Source organism: Lates calcarifer, linkage group LG13 (genome assembly GCF_001640805.2).
Source record: "Lates calcarifer isolate ASB-BC8 linkage group LG13, TLL_Latcal_v3, whole genome shotgun sequence".
Lineage (NCBI taxonomy): Eukaryota > Metazoa > Chordata > Actinopteri > Centropomidae > Lates > Lates calcarifer.
In genome coordinates, this window is record NC_066845.1 from 16,643,928 (window position 1) to 16,665,445 (window position 21,518).

At 40.6% G+C, this 21,518-nt stretch overlaps 2 protein-coding genes across 2 annotated transcripts in view; one reads left to right on the top strand and one right to left on the bottom strand.

Annotated features, from left to right (window-relative positions):
* The window catches only part of si:dkeyp-14d3.1 (transmembrane protein 132C), a 118,594-nt gene extending 114,815 nt beyond the window's left edge, over positions 1-3,779 (top strand). Inside the window, exons 8-9 of the mRNA XM_018668927.1 lie at positions 176-367; positions 1,916-3,779. Coding sequence (XP_018524443.1) covers positions 176-367; positions 1,916-3,085 — 1,362 coding nt within the window. The 3' untranslated portion in view covers positions 3,086-3,779. The remainder of the gene's footprint in view (positions 1-175; positions 368-1,915) is intronic.
* Positions 3,581-21,518, bottom strand: part of slc15a4 (solute carrier family 15 member 4) — a 32,674-nt gene continuing 14,736 nt past the window's right edge. Inside the window, exons 8-9 of the mRNA XM_018668928.2 lie at positions 20,065-20,223; positions 3,581-11,436 (exon numbers count right to left, since the gene is read on the bottom strand). Of these exons, the coding sequence (XP_018524444.1) occupies positions 11,285-11,436; positions 20,065-20,223 (311 nt within the window). The 3' untranslated portion in view covers positions 3,581-11,284. The remainder of the gene's footprint in view (positions 11,437-20,064; positions 20,224-21,518) is intronic.

A 21,518-nucleotide genomic window follows, 5' to 3' on the forward strand; every position in this document is an offset into this window, starting at 1 on the left:
TAATTGATCAGACCATAATGTCACAGGTTATTGCTCGACATATTTGCCAGGAAATGTTTTGAAAGAAAATCAAATTGAATCTTCAGATTTTCCCCTTAGAATTCCTTTAATGTTGGAATCTGTAATCTCTTTCCCTCTCTTTTTTCCCCCACTGTCTTGCTTTCGCACCTCCTAGGTGTTGTCCCCTTTGTCAGACTCGATCCTGGCAGAGAAGACCGTCACGGTGGTGGATGACAAAGTCACCATCACGGAGCTGGGGGTCCAGCTGGTGACAGGGCTCTCCATGAGCCTGCAGCTCAGTCCAGGAAGCAACAGAGCCATCCTGGCTACCACGACCACACAGGAGGTTCTGCAGAGCCCCAAGCAGGTCAGGACACTGTATACGAGACCTGAAGTTAAGTTTGAAATAAAAATTAAATAAGAATTGAGCTTTGCTTTATAGTTCAGGTCTCTTTTAATTGAATACAAAGCCTCCTTTACAAAACCAGGGCTGATCCTGATCTAATAGATTAAAAACAAAGAACAGTAATTATTTGCAAACACAATTTAAGTCTGATTAAGACAGAGAATGATGTTAATTAGTTTGATACCAGTAATTATTATCTCCCGGCATATTAAATTATTCTTCATTGGGTTGATAGCCATTTGATGAAAGATACAATTTTACATATCTACTGAAGCCAAAAATGTGCATTTTGCAGCCTTGATTACTGCACAAGAACAAAAGACTTTCTTCCAGATTCCATTTCACACTATCAGAGTCCTTGAATGAGCAATTTTACAATCAAAGAGAGCTTTGAGTGTGCATGTGCTCATGTACACGTGTCTATTTGTTTGTTCCACACCATTCCTAACCCTCTTAACTCCAGGGCTTGAAAGCCAGAGTGTGACAGAATGTGTTTCCTTGGGCAGCTAATAGTAACGGGAGCTTAATCTCAGAGCATGCAAAAGCAACACCACAGCCCCTGAACCGAAATATGACTTACAGCACAAACTCGGCCTTTCCATCATATTTTACTTCCCTTTCTCATTCGCCCTGGCTACTCTCATTGTTGCCTCTTTGATCTGTCCATCAAGCTCTCTCACAAGGTCTCTGAACTGCTCCTTTACATTTCTGCTCACCCACTTCTTCCGAGTAAGGAAGGATTGGAAGGCCATTTATCTGCCCTATCTCCATACGCAGTGTGAAGATAATCAGGCAGCACTGCACTAGAAGTCCTCTTGTGGTAGTAATTAGGCAGCATTGACAGACCACTTTGGGGATCTACTTGTGCGCCTTTGGGGATTTGTCCTTCGGCAACATTAAAAGGCAAATTGTGAAACTGCAGCAGGAGAAAGCATTAGGATGCCTACTGTATGGTAAATCCTCATTCCTATGAACAATGTTTAATGTTACTGTTTGATCTTTGCCTCCTATCTTTAATCTGTATGCCCCTTAGCTTAGACGGAACAGCCGCTGAGTTAGCAGAACCACATATGTGGCTTAGTGAGTTTGTATTCAACTTATAACGTCTTCCACCATTAGAAACCTCCATATACAGTGCATTGTAAGTGACATGAAGAACATTGAATGCAAATAATCATTATGTGTGTTTCATTTTTACCAATTCACTACAGTCCTGAGAGAAAAAGCCAGTTGAAACAACCAATGTACCTGAAGAACATCTGGTTGATGCTCTAACTACACAGCAAAGAGCTAATACATTAAACACTATATATATCTCTTCCAGTCTGTTTCCATGAAATGAGGCTAGATGCAGTACTTTTGCACAATAATTTCCATTCCCTAGCTATACCAGAGCACACCATGTTATCTTTGTGTCAGTGACTATTTATTTTCTCTGTCTCCCTCTCTCTCTTATATTGTTATGTTGTGTGTGTGTGTGTGTGTGTGTGTGTGTGTGTATTTCCACAGGAGGCCTTGATCAGCGCCTGGCTACAGTTCAGCGATGGCTCTGTGGCTCCTCTAGACCTGTACAATCCGGACTTTTTTGTCTTGACAGCCACCTCCCTGGATGAGGAAGTAGTGACAGTGCAGCAGGACCCCTCGTGGAAATGGCCTGTCATTGTGACGGAGGCAGAGGGCCAAGGCCTGCTGGTCAGGGTGGAAATGACTGTTTGCGAGCTCTGCCAGAAGTTCAAGCGCCGCAGCATCCTGGCAGCGGGGAATTGTAACATCAGGGTGAAGTTTGGTCATAGTGACACCTCAAGGGGAGGAAGCAGTGACTATGGCCCAGATGGAGACGATATGGAGAACAGAGGCCGGCTCTCACCCTCCCAAGACAGGACTGGACTTAACACCCACTACTATGGCAGCTCCATCTCTGACATGGAGGATGGGGTGTTGAGGAGAGCCACCACCACTAGAAGCGCAATAATGCGCAGACCCAATGGGGATAAACTTTCAGATGATGGTAGCCAAAACATGCCAATTGACTTTGCTGACTTCCCTGCACAAGTGGACCTGCCCCGTGGCCGCAACATGGACGATGACCTCATTCAGACAGCTCGCGGGCTCACAGACCTGGAGATCGGCATGTACGCCCTGCTGGGGGTCTTCTGCCTCGCAATCCTGGTCTTTCTCATCAACTGCATCTCCTATACCCTGAAATACCGCCACAAGGAGCTCTCCATTGAGGGGCAGGAAAACATGAACCATGCCCATGACTGGGTGTGGTTGGGGAACGAGGCAGAGCTGCTGGAGAGCCAAATCAGCCTGTCGCCACAGCAGGAGGAACAAACCTCCATGATGGACTCAAGCAGCGGCCTCGAGGAGGGCAGCCACTTGCTGAACGGAGGCTCAGCCCAGAAGAATGTGCAGGGCCAAGTGCACCGGACGGCAGACACAGGCTGCATAGCCAAGGACAGCAAAGGAGACTCGCCCACCACCAAGAGGAAGCGTGTCAAGTTCACCACATTCACCACCATCCCCTTGGACAATAGCTACCCCACTGTTAACACACTGACTGGAAGCCACAGCCAGGACATTAAGTGGGTGTGCCAAGACGTGGAGCTGGGAGACTCCAAGGAGTTGCGCAATTACATGGAAAGGTTAAATGACAGTGCTTTAAAAGAGGTGGCATAATGTACAGTGTGCACTTGTAACAAACTCACCCTTATGCCTTTCAGAGGAAAGTGGTCTGGACAGAACCTGGACCCCTGAGCAGGTGAAAAAGGAGGAAATTTACTTCGGAATCACCCCAAACTGCCAAAGGGTCATTAAATTTAAGAGGACTGATTCCACAAGGGACTGATGATGAATCACTAATGAAACATATGTCAGTGAACGAGGACGTCAGGTGGTTCTTTTTTTCCCATTTGTTGATCAGATGATTACCTTTTTAGCATCATTTTATTACTACAGGGTTTAGATAGAATTCAAGTTATGATCCCAGGACCGATCGGCAGCAACTATGATCCGTGATATTCAGATGACATGTAGATTTGAAAAAGAACAGTAACATAACTAGATAGATGTCCCGAATGTGTGTGCACATTAAATGGTTTTGGAAGTTTTGTAACACTTTGGATATTAATTTCTTATGCCAGATCCTTATTCTGTGGAAGAGTTTTGGAAAGGCCAAAGCAAGCCAAGAGAAATTTCTGCATGTCGTTGGGAAAAAAAAAAAGAAAAAGGCACAACTGTCTGGTTCATTCTCATCCTCCTTAACACGGCAGAAGACCTGTTATGTATATACTGAACAGTCTCCAAAGCATTGTATTGTTGCTCTGTATATTGTATTTTCATAACATTTAAGGAATACACAACAATGTCAAGAGCGTGTATCATCTTTTATTGACCGCAGCATCATAAAGTTATTCATTTCTCATGTCTTCAGGTCAGCTGAGGAATGTGGGGGGTGGGAGGGGGTGTACAATTATATAGTCACCTTTGTATCAAAAATATTTTCTGAGATGCAATTTATCCACAAGCCACAACGCAGTATATGTTACCCTTTTAATGCTCGCCAGTGGAGGAAGTCAGCGGCCATTATACTCTCATCTCCTCAACACCTAACATGACAGCCAGTGTGTGAAGGGGCTTTTAAACTCAATGGCTGGACAACATGTTAATGTGACATTTCCTACTGCCACCCCCTTAGTTTAAAGTTTTGAGAGCTTTGAAGAAAATGCCAATTAAGGTCTTGTTAACCTCTGTCCCAAAGCCTCCAGGAGAAGTATGCTGATGGCCAAACTGGGATATAATATGCTCTCCATCTCCTGGGATAATGCAGATACAAAAAGGGATAATTACGGGCAAGGTGGGAAATGTTTTCTTTTTAGAAATGGATCATTTATTATTCAGATAATTGCACAAATAATAATCATCTCTGAAAACTTCCTAAACAAAGGCAGTCGGCTGAAAAATTGCATTTTGTTCAGTGAATGTTATTATCATCACAGTGGTGTTGGCTGATTGCGTTTTTTTGTGTGTTATTATTTTCCATCAAGCAGAGAAATGTTCACATTATGTTAACTGTTGCTGCAGTGTGGATCAGATTGTTAATCAGCAACGCTCACAGTATTAGGTTGGAAGAGGGGAGGTGAGATACTTCAGCAAATAGTAGCACTACCTTGAGTGTAATTAGGGATGCCATTTAGATTAGTTCAGTTATGTCAACAGTCAGCACTGAATGGAGCCCCTTAAGACACCTCTATGAAAGTTTTGTGGCTTTTCTACTTTGATTTAATTAGTTCAAGTAGCTTGTTGACGGATTCTCTTTTCTACTTGAGGGGTGCTGCTAGCAGACCACTGCATGCCGAGCCAGAGCACTGACAAAAAAATCAACAAAGAGAGTTCAAATAGAAAGATAATTAGCCAGGTTTTAAGATAATAAGGGATAGCAAGCTTATTTGCTTTATTAGATCCATTAGATTAGGAGACTGACCGCACTCTCATATGTGGCAAAGCTACAGCCAGCAGACTAAATGACTTAGCATAAAGACTGGTGGCAACAAAATCCACCTGTCATCAACTCTAAAGCTCCTTAATTAAACTGCATGAAAAGTGAAGAGCAAAACTGACACAAACATAGCCAGGCAAGGTGTTTCCTTCCAGTCTTTATGCTAAGCGAAGTTAACTGGTTGGTGGCTTCATACATACTATACAGACATGAATCTCATTTTATCTTCTCATCTGTCAAATGAGTATATTTCCTAAATGGTCGAACTAAAACAAAGACCTCAGTTTAGTCATTGCGTGCACACACACACACACAGGGAAAACTCTCCCTCCTCACTCCTTTGTCTCCATTTCTTTTCTGTCTTGAAATGTTTCTCTATTTTTCTTCTGTGGTGCGGTCTTCTGTCTCCTGTGTGATTTTCCTGCCTCTGTGGCTCGATTGGCGACTGCAGGGGATTGAATCGGGGTCTGTGTGCAGCATGTGCTGTGTGCTGGGACTGTTGCTGCTGTGCTCAGCCTGTGGACTGTGAAGGGTGAGGGGAGCCAGTGTAGGTCTGGGAGGGATTTATCTGTCAGCCACAAGGGGCATGATTGATGGGGGTCCCCGTGTAATTAATACACCACTGCGACTCTGTTTCTATGGCCATCGTCGGTGGCTTCAGCCTCTTCAGGTAGGAACAGCAGAGCAGCCCATTAAGGACCCACTGTCTCCAACCCCTTGGGCTCCGGTCTTAGGCGTGTTCATACCTGCTAGGATGTGAAACAGCAGATATAATGATTGTATTCACTTCCATTCTTGGAGCATGGTAACTCAAGACTCATTTTTGTTGGCCTTGAAGTCTTGACTTCCCCTGAAAGGAAAAGAAAAAAAACCTTCCCCAGGCCTCCATCTTAAATGGATTTTTAATTAAATTGATGATGTGAGACCAACAAACTCTCACTAATGGTTGGCTGTGCTCCCTGTGGTCCTAATGTGCCAGGTCTGTATTTGCAATTTCCAAATGATTATTCGCTGCTTGATTTATGTTGCTTCCTCTGAATTCATTTTAAAATCAGTTCACAGTAGTTTTACAGCAGCAAAACACGCACAAACACGCTGCTGCAGAGGAACGAAGGAGCAGCTGACAAGGTCAGCTTGACATTCCGGTCTTACCAATTTCTACAGATGGAGCCACAGGGCACCAAAGACAACGCTGTTCATAAACAAAACCCTCGTGCCAAATCTGTGTCTTGTAAACACAGTCTCCCACCTGACCAGAGCACACACAGACACACACACACACACACACAGTAACTTGCCTCTCTATCCCTGTAAGGACTGTTTCTCAACTACATTCAAGCCTAGCCCCTTACCACAAGCTAAACCTAATTCTTACCTTAAAGTAAAAGACTTAGTTTATTCTATACTTTCTTATTGTCTATACATCCCATGAAAACATAAAAATCTACAAAGTATTAGTCCATCTTGAAATATTTTCTGACTTTATCACCCTGTCAGTGGCAATATTTCTAAGGTGATACTCCTAACAGAAGTAATAGTGTATTCATTGGGGACTATTTTTAGCTGTGGATTAATACACATTGGATCCTCCAGTTAGTACTTACAGCAGTGGGACAGCTTATGTGGCACTGACTCAAAATAAATGACAGTACCCATGTTCATTGTAGTGGAGGAACGTGTCCTGCTGTGCATAGGTGTGGCTCACTGATGTGTTTTCCACAGTTTTTAGACAACAATGGAAATCGACGGCACAGGGGAATAAGCTATACCAGACCTTGGCTGCACAGGCAATTGTTTTTAGGATCAACAGATTGATGTTTTTTGGTCTTATAATTTGTATTTGTTGATGATAAGAAATATATATCTCCAGCCTTATCCTCTTACCTTACACCTAAAATCAAGTCTTAAACACCCAAATAAACTGTTAACTTTGTGTGGACCTGCTATTTGGCCCCTAGAATTGAGGTGTGTCTCTCATAACAGCAGTAGCTAGCGAAGCATGAGTTGAGTACCCAACCTTGCCATTTAGATATATCGGCCCAGAAGGACTAGCGGGACACTGTGCACAGGGGAGCAACATATCAGCCAGTGCTCTGAGACAGGCCAGAGCATTTTTCTACCTGCTGGAAAACAATAGAAGGTCAGAGGGCTACCAAGATACACCTGGCACGGATGGTATTCTTCAGTGTGGCTGAGAATGATTTATCTTGATACCTGTACTGTTTTATGGGAGTCAAGCCCCATTCTGTACAAATAAGATGCTCTAAACCACAGGGCCTGCACATAATAACCAAGGTTGATGCCATAAATCCAGATGGATGTACGTTGTTAAAGCATTTTACGGTTGCTTATTTCACAGATCATCTGTCTGAATGAACATCCTTAACCTGCCATTGTGCTCAGTGCCACAGAAAACAGTCTTTCAAGTGACGAGACTAGCTCATTTTCTGGAACAGGAGATTGTAAAAGGCCCCACATGTTTTGCTTTCCATAGCTCATATCCTCGGCAGGACTTCATTGGTGTAGAAACAACAACCCTGAGTTAAACAACTTGTCTCTTGTCCAACACCGTCTCATTTGGAATCTCCCACAGAAAAGGCTCCAGGATGCCTACCAACAAAGACAGCTCAGATAAGATAATTAGGTCTATGTAAATGCTGATGATTAGTACTCGGAGATGGGCGATTTGTCTGCTTGGCCATTTTCTTAAACATTGTGACTGCATTAGCTTATCTTAATTAACATGTGATGATACCTCCTAATCCTCCAATTACTGGAGGAACATCTTAAGGAGCATCTGCCGGTTGCTCATTACACAGGTGAGACTGTAATACAATTAAAAACAGCTTAACATCCTGTCGATTATGTTAGACTGCCACACGCCTCCAAAAAGTCATTTAGAGTGGACGGGGAGGAGACAAAACTATTTAATGTAGAGCATAGATATTGGCCTTAATCAAGCAATAAATATAATGGACATGGACAAAGACACAGCAACTTCATTTTTTGTTAATGCTAAACAAAAGATACTTGGAGAAAGTAAATGTGACTGACTGAACTCTGCAATCATAGCTTAAGCGTTACTGTTTTTTATTGTTACACTATGTTGGCAATACTGTTAATCTAATACTGTAGAGCAGTTCTGTACAGCAGTGCTTTGAGCTAACTGCATTTCACTCAAAACACAATTGTAAACCTCATGGTGGCGCTAGAGAAGTCAGGGGATCACCAAAATCATCAGGATATGTCCTGTGGAAAGTGCAAATAAGTGTCCAACATTTTGTCCCATGGTCTCATTCCATCAAATAATGTAGAGATATTTCACAGGAAAGTAAATACTTTACTTCTAATGATGCTACAGGAAATTACTTCAGTCATCAGGATTCAGCCTGTGGATACCATGAATGTCTGGTAATCCATCCAGTAGTTTCACTTCAGTCTCGACCAAAGTGATGACTCGACAGACTAGCACTGCCAAACCTAACCCTAACCCATGCCATCAGAATAGCAAGAGAGTGGAATTCTGTTTAAAAATGTATTCTATCAAATTGAGAGCTTTTTAAAGTTCAGAGGCTATGCATTACCTTGGCTGATAAATCATTAGCTCAAATATAAAAAAAACAAGAACACTAGCAGGTATAAATATATGTAGGAGGTGTTCTCTCCAAGGTACTGTTGTTTGCTTAAACCCTGGCCAATAAATCAACTTAAAATATTGGAAGGCCAGTACCAAAACTATATATCTCAGTGTTACTGCCTTGCAATTCTGCCGCCATAACCACTTGGATGTGTCAGAAATTCCTCTCAACATGAGAAACAAGCCGCCACACTAGAATTATGACCCGGAGGCATTGTGTTGGTTTAAAACATCAAGCTGTCTGCTCAGTCACGGTTATGCGAGCTCTCTGACCAAATTAAACAGGAAATGGCCCTCTGTGAGCCTCATGGCTGGGAGGCCTTAACATTAAAAAAAAGATCTGTGATGACGTGTTGATTTCAATCTCCCGCTGATGAAACTAAGGAGAAATACGCTGCCTTCCCCAGTGGGAATGCAAAATGAGGTTTTACACCTGCGTGTTTGCAACAGCCTGCCACAGGGTGTATTTTTTGTAATATAAATAATTTAGGTACTCTACTTTGAGCTTGCCTTAGGAGCAACAAACCATAACCCTAATCATGAAAGCATCATGGCAGGCTTTAGAGGCACAATTCGTGATTCAAATGTAAACAACAAGGTCGACCACTGTCGAGTTATCACACTAACTTATTAATGTTTTCTGGTGTTTAAAATATCATACAATATTTATATCAGTAACGTGTGAATACTGGAGTAAACTTAAAAACTTACACAACAAAAGTAGGCCACTAATATTTCAGTTATACATGTAACTTTAGACCACACAGCCTGTAACAAAGCAGTGCTGGCATGTATGAAAAAAATAACAAATATGCACAACAAAAGTGGAGAATAAAGAGGAAGCTTTTTACAACCACTTTGTTAAGTAACATCTGAACAAGCTTTGCAAGTCATGTTTTATTTAGGCAAAGGTTGAAACCCAATTCTCAATTTAATATACTTTAATGGCCACAAATATAACCACAAAACAATATTCCAGCTATGCAGCATTATGAAAACAGAATATAATTCCAAAATAAACTCAACTGAGATGACAAAGCAAGTAAATATAAAATATGCAATAAAACAAGGAACATCCATTTATCCAACCAATTAAACACAAATTAAAATCAATCTAAAAGCCATCACATACCGTCAGTGAGATAGCCTCTTCTTCTAATGTGCTGTTACAGATGTAACTTTATTTACACCACAGGCTAAACACTCGTCGAGAGCTCTCAAAGGCAGTTTTAAATTTCCTGGAGAGTTATGTCACTTGACACATTCCTCAAGCCCTGAGAGTAAATTCAGTACCTTGTGCTCTACTTATTCTGAGGATTGAAGGAACACACACACACTAGCATTATTCTCAACAGTATAAAGCTAAAAACAAATGCATCACAGTCTAATAAATATGACAAGAAAACAGAAGCTTCTTTTGCAAGATTTTCTGGCAAAGCTGCAAAGCCACGATAACACTATAAAAAGTTTTAACAGCAAATACTGTGAAAGTTGTGATTTATTTTGCTATTAAATTCTAAATATAGAGATGGTGTCAGTGTAAATGGGTTGTGATTTTAATTTTTATGCATTAAGTTCAGAACTGCTTTTATCATACTCCAAGCATTAATGCCACAGATATTTTGAGAACTAAACTCAAGAGTTTAAGGTTAGTTACTAATTAGTTGTTAATCATGCAGATATGTGCGATTTTGCTGCTTAATCAGAAATTTTAAACTGCTGTGAAGCTTCATGAAAGTCAGAGAGTATTTTTAACTTTAGGAGTTATCATTATTTATGCATGGTTCTGTTTGAGGATTTATCTGAGATTTATAGGATGGATTTATGTGGATTTACAGTATGTAATCACAGGCAGTGGAAACAAATATGAGAGACTGCTTTTTCTCTCAATATTAGATTTGAATATTAGATTAGTCAAACAGAAATATAATTGTGCTCATTTGGAATCTTTTCTAACAAAAGCCCTCCTGTGTCTCAACATTAACAGACATCATTTCTGGGAGTCTGCAACAACACTGAAACATAAAACTACCCTCCTGCATTAAAACTAATCTCCCATTTGATGTGTTCACAGCTATGTTGTTGCATAGGTATTTGAGAGTCTCTAAAAGCCAGCGGGCGTAAGTGTCATCAGCAAATAATGCTGACAGTAAGGTACATTTAATGCACGAAAACCCCAATTTCACATTTCAGAATGTATGTTCAGAAACCATTCAAATGACTGGTTTGACTAAATACTGATGCATCGTACCGAAGTTGGTAAAATGGTTAGTAAAAGACTTTAGTCCAAGAATAAGATTAATAAATCTAACCATAAAAACAACTGAGCATCCCATGATTAGAAAGTATCAAGATATCATCTTGTTATGGCACCACTCCTCAAGTCAAGTGCAAATGATCAAAGAAAGGCAACAGGCGTAAACACACAGGAGTAAGGGAATACAGTAGAAACGATTCAAACATGCCTCCTGCATTGATCTCTATACTTTCAGTGGTGCCTCTGCGCTCACCCAGTGATGTAAAACCATTTCTGTTATTAAAAAAAAAGATAAAGGGATTCCTACATAAAAGCTAAAACCAAGATAAATAAGATATATATAGTCATGACAGAATCACATGTGAGGTAACCCAAACTTCTGCAGGATGTGATTAGTAAGTACCCATTCAACAGGGTCTTTGGGCACTGAGTGATATGACAGGAAAAGGCAGGTATGGTGAGTGGGGTTCAAAGGACATGTCGGGGTCAAGAGGAGGCATGTCTCTGCCTTTGGCTTCCCGCCCTGCCCCTCTGCTTGTCGTACTTGACAGAGACAATGAGGAAGACCAGCAAGGTTATGCCCTGTATCCCTGCCAGGAGGAAGAAGTAGTAGTGCAGAGAGCAGTCGTTGATATTGCCTAGAAGAGAAGAAACAAGAACATAATTATAACAGAATATAGAAGCTCCAAACAGCGACACTGGCATTCGGTTGGAGCACAAAGCAGTCAGTCACAGCATATTCAGAGGAGGACAGCAGGAGGGTTCTTTTTATCACAGAGTACTACTTCATGTTAAAAGGATACCAAAGGCAAAGGTAAATGGCCAAAAGCTCGCAACTGTGACAGGTTGCTGTGTTTTTAGCTAGACATGAAAGGCGGGCTTGAAGTGAGCATGGCAGGGAAATGTGACTCTGGCAGGAATTAGGATTCAGTGGTGGGGTTGGGCGCTGGGGGGAGGGGCGAGCTTGTTACTTCTCATCTCAACACAGTGAAACTGACTGAAAGTGAAGACAGTTGACCCTGAGCTCGGCTGTTGAGACAGAAAGGCGGTATTGATGATGTGGGACTGAAGTATCAAAAATAACAGAGCAATATGGGTCCTCAGCTGTGATTCAGCCCAGGGAGTCTTTTATCTGTATTAAAGGACTGTTTGTTTCCTCATGAGAATAGAATACAATAAAAAGGAGGACAAAAATAAAACGTTTCCACTGCAATTTGCTGGGACTGAAATATGACTTGTGCGCTGAATGGAGGGGAAGACAAACGCACACTACTGAGACTAATAGAACTAAGGACATACTGTATTGTAAGTTTCAAACATTAAATAATGGAGTAACGCTATTTGTTGACATTGCCTGCCCATTTTTTCCTACTGGGTCTGGAAAATTCAACCAGCAGCCTTTTAACTCTAATTGTCCCAACATTGAAGTTTGCTGCACAGTTGATTGAAGTGGTTGTCCTCATTCAGCAACAAAGCTCAAGAGGAAAGCTCTAAACAAATCCTGTTTTCGCCCTCCTAGGGTTTTATATGAAGGGCAAAGCTGACGACAATACAATTGTCTCCACTGTTCAAGTATGGAGACAATTGGATTGGCATTAGAGCGGCTTTTGTCCTCTTGACCATGTCAGGCAGACCAATTGACTTTGTAGCCAACAGCATGAAATGCGGCAGTTTACTACTTTTCTGAGCAAGGAAACATTTTTGGGGGAGCTGGTTTTCAAATGGTGCCCTAAACTGAGCAAAAGAGGATTTTTCTTTTTTCTTTTTTCTGCTAGTGCTCATTTAAGAACATGTCTTTGGTTTATGTAACAGGCTCCATGTAAGGCACAGTTTCACCAGTGAACAGTGATACCTATAGCTTACATTCTACATTATCGTCAGATGAATAAATGTGAAGCCTTGGAGCAATCTGCTGTCTTCTCAGAGAGCTCCCATTAGCTTCTCCATGTGGAGCTGTCACACCAAATAAAGAGCCAGAGAAAAAGAAGCAGGCTTGATTTTAATTAGATATGGGGGCAATTCTCAGTTCAAGTTCTGCCTATTCACATGGCAGTGTGAGTGTACAGGAGTACAATCTAATTGCACCTGTCACTTTCAAGTTAACAGGCCCCTGGGTCAAGATGGTGCTTATGGACTAAAACGGTATGTCTGAAGAGTTTTGATTCTCATATTGTCTTATTGAGTCATTTTGGAATGTGCTCATGCGATGCACATATACAGGTAAATTAGATACTCAAAATGTTTCTTGTATTTCCAAAAACATTTTCAGGCTTCACTTTGGATAACTTGATATTAAATTAAATCAGGGTGCACAACCGCACATGCAGTTTTTAGTTCAGTTCTTAAAAGTGATTTATAAAATTAAGCTGCTTTTTAGCACCAACTGATTGGACAACAACCACTAAAGATGGCTTAATTGTCATTAAGTCACTTCCCTGTTCTGTGAAACATGGAAATCAGTGCAGCAAGAATGTGCATAATATCGCCAAAATCCAAGTGTCCAAGTCCAAGTTCAGTTCTCTAGGAGGCAGACAATTAAATTAACAAAATAAAATGACAAAAACTATCCCAGCCAATTCCAGATATTTTTGTCCAATCACCCAACCCTAGTTGAGAAAAGAGGAGGTACGGTGATTAATAAATTCACTCATGGCTGGAAACAACTGTGCCAATCAAAGTGACACATGATGACTACAGTTCAACAAATGGAAAGTTTGTCGTCAGTGCAGAGCGGCATGATGAGAACACAAAGGACCACAGGTCTGCAGCCAGAGGCAGATGGTGTTTTTTTTTTTTTTAAATAGTTAATTAGAAGAGTAATAATATAAATAAAATGTGACACAGCACAGCAGCATTAGCTTTGTAATGAATTTCAAGAATAAAACATGAAGTGCTGATTTTCTTTTTTAAGTTGAAAAGGAGGCTGTGATGTGTGGGATTAATGAGCTCTGGTAATCTGATGTCTCCTGCATAAACAGCAGAATGCTGAGCTATAATTGACCCGTTTGATGTGTGAAGAGGCATGGCAGTTACTTTGTAGCAGCCTGCATGTGATTTAATTGAAATAAACACAGTGGTTGACCATGTGTAATGGCACATGTGCTTTACAAGGCTGCAGATTTGTGGACTGTTTGACGTCAGATGGCTACAGTGAAGGAGAAACTTTTCATACAGTATAAAGTAGATGTGGACAACAGATACTGTAAAAATCAGCTACATCACTTTATAGATCATTGCAGACTGATTTACAGATGTTCCTGCTTTATCAACGTTGTTATTTGTTGTTATTTGTTGTTATTTGTTTTTTTTGATGCTGATTTAAATGTATCTACTAGCTATTGTTCAGTAAAATTGCTCGTTTACATTTGTATTTAGAATGCATTAATTATTTAAATATTACATTAAAAAGAGTCATTAGGATTCATCCTCTGGGGACCAGCAATGTCTGTACAAAATTCCATGGCAATACAACCCTTAGTTGTTGGGTTATTTAAGTCTCAACCAAACTGGTGAAACTATCAATATTGCTATTCCAGGGTTACACTACTGATCCTAATGATCACTACAAATGCAAAAGTCTATGAATCAAACAAGAGATAATGAAGAACAGTGAGGCAAAATATTTGTTCTTCAAAAATACAGTAAAAGTGAAATGGTGCTCTGTAAATATATAAATAAATCTGCCTATATGCTGAAACATAGTCTATAAACTTTTCTAGACTAAACTGTATCATGTCAACAGCCGTGATTAAAACATGCCAGTGTTCCACACCAAAGGCCACCACACTGCATTAGCTGTGTCACAACATATCCTCAGCTAATACAGAAACCTTCATGTTCTTGTACATGATTTAACAGTGCATCCTTTGTTACTAATCAAAGAGCAGCATAGTCTAATTCGAAACAAGTGAGCCTGGTGCTTTGCAGAGCAGATCACACTCTATAATGTCACCATGCATATCGTGCATATAGATAATTCTCCTCCCAGTCTCTCTGTTGTGTGCATGCTTCTGTGAATAATTAGAAATTGAGGGATATAAAGAAACACCGTGATGATAGGATAGATCACACAGGAGAGATTCTTCATCAATGCTCTGTGCGCTGGGCCATCTCTATAGCCTGAAACCTTTGATCTAGGGAACAGAGAGCTGGCTGATGACTGTGAAGTTCTGCCAGAGCATTAATGAAATGAGTGGCGAATGGAAAACCTGACGAACACTTTGACCCCCCCCATCACAGTTTTAACTTATTTTGTTGTCATCTTAATCTGGTCAAAGGTTTAAATTGTGACGGATAACAAACCAAAGCAGTGTTAGAATAATTCATGAAGTGCACAACAATGTGCTTGACAGGCGAGCACAGGAGGAAAAGGGAAGTGCATTTGCAGCGAGGGGGCTTGTATTTTAAATCCATAATTCACTTTAACAGATAAACCAAGAGTCTGCTGCTGCAGTCTTAATTATCAGGGCCGTATCACACACACACACACAAAAGGAATATAGCATACAAATTATGTAGAGGCAAGACATATGTTTACTAGCCAACAACAGCAATATCCAGAGCTTTTAGTAAAATATGATCTGTGAAAGTAGAATATAGACAGTATGAAAATGAGTGCATCAACATATTCAACAGTCTCTGGGTTTGCTCTTGGTCAGGTACTGAGTGTCAACATGAGGCATGTAACAAATCCTGATTTTAGGACATTTGTATCCCTTTGGAGCAAAAAAAAAATGTTCCTGCTCTGGTAAGATTATTCTGACAGATGACTGGATCTCAACCTTTGTACTAGATTTCACAACTTCTCTCTTAACTAAGACCCAAGGAATGCAAAAGGGGCCTGGCAAGACAGCAACATCCAATTTTTAGAAAAGTCCTGAAAATTGTGCAAGGTTTCAGTTTTGTGAGGGTTCTTGCTCTAATTTCATTATACATTAAACTGGGCTCTACCTCCTCCTCTCAGCCTCTGCCCCCCAGGGCCCACTTGGCTGCTAAGCACTTCTGAAAAAATTTGGAAGGCTAATTACGGCAGCAAAAGACTAAACAAAGACTTGCTGTAAAAAACATTAATGAAGCCCATAAATATTTGACAGTTATTTTAATGGCAAATTCTTGGGGGGGGGGGGGGGGGGGGGGTAGTGCAAACCAATCAGAGTGGAACACAAGTTGTCACAGAGATTTCCACATGTATGCACAGAGGTCCTGGTTTACAGCTCTGAGTTAGTAAATGACAAGATTGTAATTACACAGAATGCCCCCAACAGAAGGGGTCAGTCGTCTAATATCTGAATGATATAAACTTGTGGGACAATTTACCTGCGAGTGGGTCTGAGCAGACCATGTGAGTCCAGATGAAACGGGTCAATATCAATTTAATGTCTGAAAATGGATCAATTGATCCAGACCTTCGTTGGAATGACCCTACATCTTAATGCTTCAATGCTTTCAGTGCCATCCTCCACCTCAGAATGAAATCATGGAGGGAATCAATGCATGTTTGTTTCAGCTATAAACATAGTTATTTTCTGCTGCTCTTCTCTGCCTTGTAAAAACTTCACGATTGACGCTGGACATTTGTAAATGGTCACAACATGCTAACCATTTTCATGTGCCATCAGCTGCCTTTGACATGTCTAATACACACACCAAAATTACATTTTCAAATGGAGCCACTTCAGACAGAATAAGAGTTTATGTTAAATTTGCCAGATCTGACATTAAAGGTTTCCATTAAAACACTGACATTTCATTGAGTGTGATCCAACACTCTGTGAGCAGGACGTGCGAATGTCAGCTCACTCTCAGTGTCTGAACACGTCCCAGACATCTGATATGAGATCAGTAAGGACTTGAACAGTGGTCAAAGAAAATGTCATTTCCTGTCACGTGACTGTAGCGGCTCACAAAAAAAAACCATTCAGTTTGAGTGAATGATACTCCCACAAAGGTGGAACAAATTAAATGCAACAAAAGACATTTTCTGGAAACAAAAACCTCCTCCTGTGTAAAAGATAATGCTAGTGAAGAAAGTAAAGGTTGATCTTTGATTGACTTGGCTTATGAGGTCAAAACGGTTCTATCTTTGAAAGGAAAGGATGAGGTGGTGTTAGGCCAGCCCTATAAAAATACCAAATAAAAGAGTGTGATGCATGACTACTCCACCAGATGTAACCAGAAGGGGGGAAAGGATGTGCCCTGGGATTTGAAAGATCAATAATTTCAACACATAAGATTGCTGTTTAAAGTTGGAAAACAGATGTGGATGAAATACTGTATAACCATTTTCAACACAGCTCTGCAGACCGCTGCCATGGGCTTTCAGTCACATATGTCATCACTCACCCCCATATTTTACATGGGAAAGTCATTCACATATGGACACTCAAAATTTCCAAGAACAGGAGGCTGCATTGAGATGACTCTAAAGACATTTTTGGTCATGTTCTCAGTATCTGTGTTTGATACGCGTATATTTACACATGTATTTGTATTTTTTTCTTGTTGTTTTCAAAATATATTTTCTATTTTTGTTAAAAGGCACATTTGAAATCTTGATACTTGTGAAAGTGAAAAACGCTTGTACTTAGCCTGTAACTAACTATTATCTTCATTATAAATTAATCTGTAGATTATTTCTTTATTAATCAATTGTATTAACTGTCCATAAAATTCAAGAAAACAGCAGCAGCAATTTCTCAAAATATCTCAAAGCTCAAGTTTTATCCAGCCAACATCCCAAAACCCAGAGTACTGTGTTTAATAACACAGAAGACTAAAAAGACGGCAAATATTCACATTTGAGAAAGCAGAGTTGAGCAGTTACTGCAAACACTCTGTATTTTAAATGAAGAATTCCTTCAAGTCAATCACTTTTTTAAATAGTGTCTCACTATGTTCAACCTGGTGACACAGAATGGTTGGGCCAGCGCACACATCTTACTAGCAGCCATAGGTGCAGTGTAGGACTCAACATTTTTCTACTTTATTAGCATCACTAGTATCACCTCTGTATTATTTAAACTACAAGGTTCATGGTTGCTTTAATTGTCTCTTGAAAGAGAAGACTGTCTTGGACTAAATTAACTGCTGCATAAAAAAAAACAGACAATGAGAAGGTGGAGGTAGGTAGACTGTTAGAATTTAAAAAATGTCTGATTGCCTCCCTCCTCCACTAGTTGAGAGACAAATGTATGTTTGTAGTGATGTTGCTGACAAATTCAGACCCTAAACCTCTTACCAGAAATCATCATCACATACTCAGAATTCAACACATGAGAATAGACAGATAAAATATTAATTTTCTGCTCAAAAATGACCTGTGTGTGGTGAGTGCACCCCCACGATTTTCCTTGCTGTCTTTAAGAATCTGAGCCTTGAGCTTCACGAGTTTCCAAACCAGCTGTTAACACTGTAAGAAAGGCCAGACTCAACAGACGCTTCATGTCGACACTTTACCTATGCTGACTAACATTACTTTATGCGGAGCAGGGGAAGATGAAGCCACAGTACAACACTGGAGAGCTGAGCATCTACCAGTGTGATGCCAGACTAGCAGTGCCATCTCCATGTAGCGCTCCAGGGACAGCTTTACTTAAGAGGAGCAGGGCTATGTAATCAGACCCCCAGCCTGTGATTAATGCTGCTCATCTGTCTTCAGGCCTGCAAAGCTCAGTACAACTCAGCACAGCTCACCCAAGATGCTGTTTACTGCACACCATTTTGCCCGCAGCCATGGAAATAAGTTGAATCCATTCCACCTAGAGAGCCCTGAGATGTGGAAGAAACTAACATCCAACAAACAGCCACAAAAACAAACTGCATGATTCCTGACTGTACTTAATGCCTACGCTTTGTGCCATGTGTCTTTTATCAGTGGCCAGGAGGATGTTTTGTTCCATTTCAGCAGCTCACCTTTTAAATGACTTGTTTTGGAAAGCAGAAAGAAGCCTTTCAGGCAATCAGGCTCTAGTTTAACTGGGCCTCAAGTGAGGCACAGCTAAACACAGGATGGATTTATGAAGCGTGCCAAGCATCTTCCAGTGCTAACATCATCAAAAGCACCTCCCTACCTGTCGGCACACTGTATTAATGAGCTATTAGGTGTTTGTGGGTAAACAATTTACAGCGTTGGCTTATTTACCGTGTACTCAGGGAAAAGTGCATCTGGGTTGGGAGCCTCCTCTCGCTAGGGAGCCCATCCATCTGCTGCCACCACCATGCTATTCATTCCACCACTTGGACAGATTTACACAAACCTTTTGTCGTTAGTCTGACATGTCTATTTATTACGGGAAACACTCTGAAAACAAGAGAACTGCACAGGGTGTTACCCACCCCCACTGCGTCTAATTTACAAACTCTTTAAGTGGATTTTAAATCAGCAATAGCTATGACCATTCTTAAGGTATGTCCCCGGAAAATAAATTCCTGTGTTCTGAATCAATACCAACAATTCTATTTCGAGTCCATACACACAGTCGATGTGCAAAGCCAATAGTGCTCTCTATGTGCACTGGGCATCCAACAGCAGGCTTGACAACTGTAATGCTCAATTCAGGTGGATTATGGACAGCCCTAAGAAAACTGTATGAGTAATGATCAATCACCTGTGTGCTGGAGAGAGCCTGAAGAGAGCATCTGCGCTTTTTAAATTTAAACCTGGACAAAGTCATTCCATGAGGGACTCCTGGGAGTCTACATACATGTCAAAAGGCTACAGTGTCAATAATACACACATACTAGAATCCTCTTGACATATTGTATGAAGTCTGCACAACTGCACAGCTCTGTTAGTATAGATTCAAAGCTGCTTATGCAGGATAATGTAATATTATTACATTATTATATATAAGTGGTATAGATTGATTATTGGTAAGATAAAAACACAACAGTGTTTCTGGCTTCCTGATGTGTATAGATGCCTGATGCCATTTGGTGCAGTGCAGATAGTGTATTGTGATTTTGTTTTCACTGTTCTTTGCTGTGGTTGAAAACAACTTTATTACACTGGTGAGACTGAACCAATTATGTGAAGCTGGGGGCCGTACAACCAAAACAACGAACTGCAAGAAGCTATTTGTATAAAGCTCTGTCTCCTCAAGGAATCTGCATATTCAGGTGATACTTTTCTGTGGTTCATCACCAAGAGTGACCCATTTCATATTATATACAGTGCCTTAGTCATATCTGTTTGTTTGTCAAGTTTTCCACCTGTTGGTGGTGATACACAGACATTACAGCACACATTGAGTTACTGTATCTCTTACCAAAGTCTCTGTGGGATGACATCCAGCCAATCTCCTTGAGGGAGACAATAGCCAACAGACCATATCCCACGAAGGAGCCAATCCCAGAGAAAAAGAAGAAGAGCCCCATGATGGCACTCTGCATGGACTTGGGGGCTGCAGAATAGGCAAACTCCAGACCTGCAACAAAGAGAGTAAATGAACAGACATTTGTTGAATTGTTATGGAATCTGTAGGATGTTAAAAAAGTGAAAACAGTTTACATGCTGTGACCAGCAGCAAAAATGCCAAGGTTTCACATGCTACGGCCAGTGATAGTGTAATGTAGCTTGCAATTTCATGCTATTTAGTTAGAGGCTTTACCAGAACACTGTCTGTCTGTGATAGTGGAACAAATACGACATGCATGCATGTAACATGATGGGTTTTGTTGACAGTGACTGTTCTTGTTTTATCATATTGTAAGTGAGACCAAAAGGCTTTTCGGTAGCTGCTTAGCAACAAATTTTCCATGGTGGCAGTGGTCTGCAGTGCCATTGTTGGGTATCTACTCTGCTTGGTACTGGTCTCAAAAAAGCCCAATTATTTCTGGAAAACACACCAATCAGTATTTACTGTGCCATAAAAAAACTGAGAAACTGAGAAAATGGGCAAAGGACCTAAGAGAAAGGGAGATGTACAGTGGGAAAAAAACATCAAATCTGTGTCTTTTTTGCCTAGAGATCTGTGTGCCTGCAAGCTGACATTGATAATTTCATGGCACCTCAAACATGTGATTTTTCAAATGAGGCCCTATAGCTACATCTGTCAGGAGAGATTAGGGAGCTATGGTTAAATACGTTTGCCTTTTAAGACCTTTCTTGGAGAGGGACATTGCACAAATTAATGTGACGAATAGTTTCCTTACAGATACCTGCGCTAGTTGTGCAAAAAAAAAAAAAAAACCTTCATAAGAAAAGGGAAGAGATAAAAGCATGGCAAAAATAAGGTTATTACTCAGTGGAAAACACGAATGACCTTTCCAGAAGTTCACAACAATATCTTTGTTTATATCATGAGCTAACCTTTTGATAGCAACAAACACTGGTCAATAGCTATGCATATCACAAGGGGCTTCAAAGGTTGATGATGTTTTTCAGACACAGCCCTGCACATGGCAAAGGGAAGAGCACACACCAACTCTGTAACTATGTGACATCCAGCTCATCTGCCTGTGACAACAATAATTTAACATACAATCACAACGACATCCACAGCTTTTACCACGTACAGAACAAAAAGCTTGACCTTTCTTAACCAAAAGGCAGAATTATTCAAGAAAAAAAAGGGAATTTAAAATGTATATATAATTTCTTCCTCCCATGGGCATAGTTAGAGGGGTGATTTTTCTTTCTTAGAAAATAACATTAGCCTTTAACATTTTCAAAAGCGCAATACATAATTAAAAATACTGTAGGGAATCATTTTACAGAAGT